At 18.7% G+C, this 2,500-nt stretch overlaps 1 protein-coding gene across 1 annotated transcript in view; it reads right to left on the bottom strand.

The window, feature by feature from the left end:
* Positions 1–1,832, bottom strand: part of DDB_G0281091 (hypothetical protein) — a gene marked incomplete at both ends in the record, with an annotated part of 2,231 nt that extends 399 nt beyond the window's left edge. Inside the window, 4 exons of the mRNA XM_635718.1 lie at positions 1–940; positions 1,021–1,142; positions 1,287–1,406; positions 1,644–1,832. The exon at positions 1–940 is cut by the window's left edge and continues 399 nt beyond it. Coding sequence (XP_640810.1) covers positions 1–940; positions 1,021–1,142; positions 1,287–1,406; positions 1,644–1,832 — 1,371 coding nt within the window. The remainder of the gene's footprint in view (positions 941–1,020; positions 1,143–1,286; positions 1,407–1,643) is intronic.
* Between the last annotated feature and the right edge of the window lie 668 nt (positions 1,833–2,500).

Below are 2,500 nucleotides of genomic sequence, written 5' to 3'. Positions count from 1 at the left end.
ACTAATTTTTTTCTCTTTACTACCCTGTCTAAATGTACCTTTACCTGTAGTATTACTTCCTATATTTATATTTGTTGTGCTGTTATTATTATCGTCGTCTGAATAATCTGATGAATCAGAGTCTGATTCTGAATTATAATTTGGTGATTGTGGGTTATTATTATTATTTGATGTTGTAGAATTTACACTTTTATATGACATTGAAGAGGTGGTTGTAGTAGTTGTAGTGGTGGTAGTTGTTGGAGGTGGCGGTGTATTGGTGGTTGTTGTTGTTGTTGTTGAAAGTTTGCGATTTCCTATATTTTGATGTGTTGTTTCATTATCATTTGCTGAATAATCATCGGAATTATCATCTTCATCACTATTATCGTCGTCTTCATTATTATTGTTATTATTATTATTATTATTATTATTATTATTATTATTATTACTATTATTATTATTATTATTATTATTATTATTATTATTATTATTATTATTAATATTATTCATATGTGGCTGCTTACCACTATTATTTATATTATTTATATTATTTATATTATTTATATTATTTATATCACTATTATTATTATTATTATTATTATTATTATTATTATTATTATTATTATTATTATTATTATTATTATTATTATTATTAATATTATTTATAGGTCTACTCAAACCAGAAGTATGACCATTTGTATTTGTATTATCGTTATTTTCTTCTTCAGATTCTCCTTCAGATTCACCATCTTCTTCTTCCTCTTCTTCTTCTTCTTTATCGTATTTATGATTTGCATGAGTACTTTTTACAGATGATTTACCATTTAAATGTGCAACACTACCATTTCTTTCATCATCTTCTTCATCGCCATCATCTACAAAATCATCATCTTCATCGCCTTCTTCATCTTCATCCTCATCTTCATCATCACCATCATCCTCAATCTCTTTTCCATTTCTAAATAAAAAAAATATTTAATTTTAATATTTAAAAAAAAAAAAAAAAAGTAAAATAAAATAAAAGAAGAAAAGTCTTACATATCATAACCATCCAATGCAACTAATGATTTTATCATGGAGAATAATTCTTTTGAATAATTTGGTAAGAGTGTTACAGGACAAGCAAATAAATCTAAAAATTGAAGTGATTGTAAGTTACCCTTTTTTTTTTTAAAAAAAAATTAAATTTAGGTTAGTAAATTAAAAAATCTTAAAAAGAAATATAATAAATAAAAAAAGTTAAAAAGAAATATAATAAATAAAAAAAAAAAAAAAAAAATAAATAAATAAAAAAAAAAACTTACTAATGGTTCTAAATCTCCTAAAGTTTTAATTTGATTTCCACTTAAACTTAATGATTCTAATTTTTCAAAATCTGATAATACTGATAATCCACCTGAAATTCTATTATCATTTAATTCCAACTTTATAATTTAATTTTAATAAAAAATTAGTATTGGAATTTAAATTTAAAAATAAATTAAAAAAAAAAATTAAAAAAAAAAATTTTAAAAAAAAATTAAAAAAAAAGGTAGTTATAAGCTAGATCGATCTGTCACAAATAAATTAAATCTAACTGAAATGGAAAAGATCTACCCTACTAAATTAAAAAAAAATAAAATAAAATGAAATAAAATAAAATAAATCTATCTTTAACTTACTTTTCTTAATTTTGAAAATATTGGTAAAGTTTCAATTGATTGAAGGCTACAACCATTTAATGACAAAATCTCCAATTCTGTTAAATCTTTTAAATCCGAGAGTTTTGGTATCCTTCTTTGATCTAATACTAATTGGTTTATTTCTTTTGGATTCTTCTCTCCAATATATGGTGAAAGTACACTATCCATGGAGTATTTTTATTATTATTATTATTATTATTATTATTATTATTATTGTTTTTTTTTTTTTTTAGTTTGAATTCACTTCCCTATCCCTATTAATGTTTTTATATTATTTTTATTTTTTTTTGTCAATGAAAAATTTTGAAATTTTTTTTTTTTTTTTAAAAAAAAAAAAAAAAAAAAAAAAAAAAATTGTACAATGAAATGATTAATTAAATTTGGTTTGGTTTTTTGTTTTTATATATATTTTTTTATTTGTTATTATAAAATATTTTTTAATGTTAGTAATTAATATTAAAAAAGGAAAAAAAAGTATTATTATTATTTAATTTAATATATATTTAATTACAATTAAATGTTTATTAATGGTTTTAAAATAATATTAAACTTATTTAATATTTTAATATTGTTGTTGCTATTGTTTTTTTTTTTATTTAATTAATATTTAAATAAATATTTAAATATTGATTGGTGGTGAGGTAAAAAAAAAAAAAAAAAAAAAAATGAAAAAAATGAAAAAAAAGGGAATTTTTTTTTTATTTTTTTTTATTTTTTTTTTTTATTTTTTTTTTCAAATTATACCTTTTTAATATGTTTTGAGTTTAATTAAATTTCTTTTAATTATTAATCTTTATTATTATTATTTTATTTATTTTATTTTATTTCCATAAAAT

The sequence above is a fragment of the Dictyostelium discoideum genome (genome assembly GCF_000004695.1).
Source record: "Dictyostelium discoideum AX4 chromosome 3 chromosome, whole genome shotgun sequence".
Classification (NCBI taxonomy): domain Eukaryota; phylum Evosea; class Eumycetozoa; order Dictyosteliales; family Dictyosteliaceae; genus Dictyostelium; species Dictyostelium discoideum.
The sequence above is the reverse complement of the archived record's forward strand: the minus strand, read 5'-3'. Positions and strand labels throughout refer to the sequence as shown.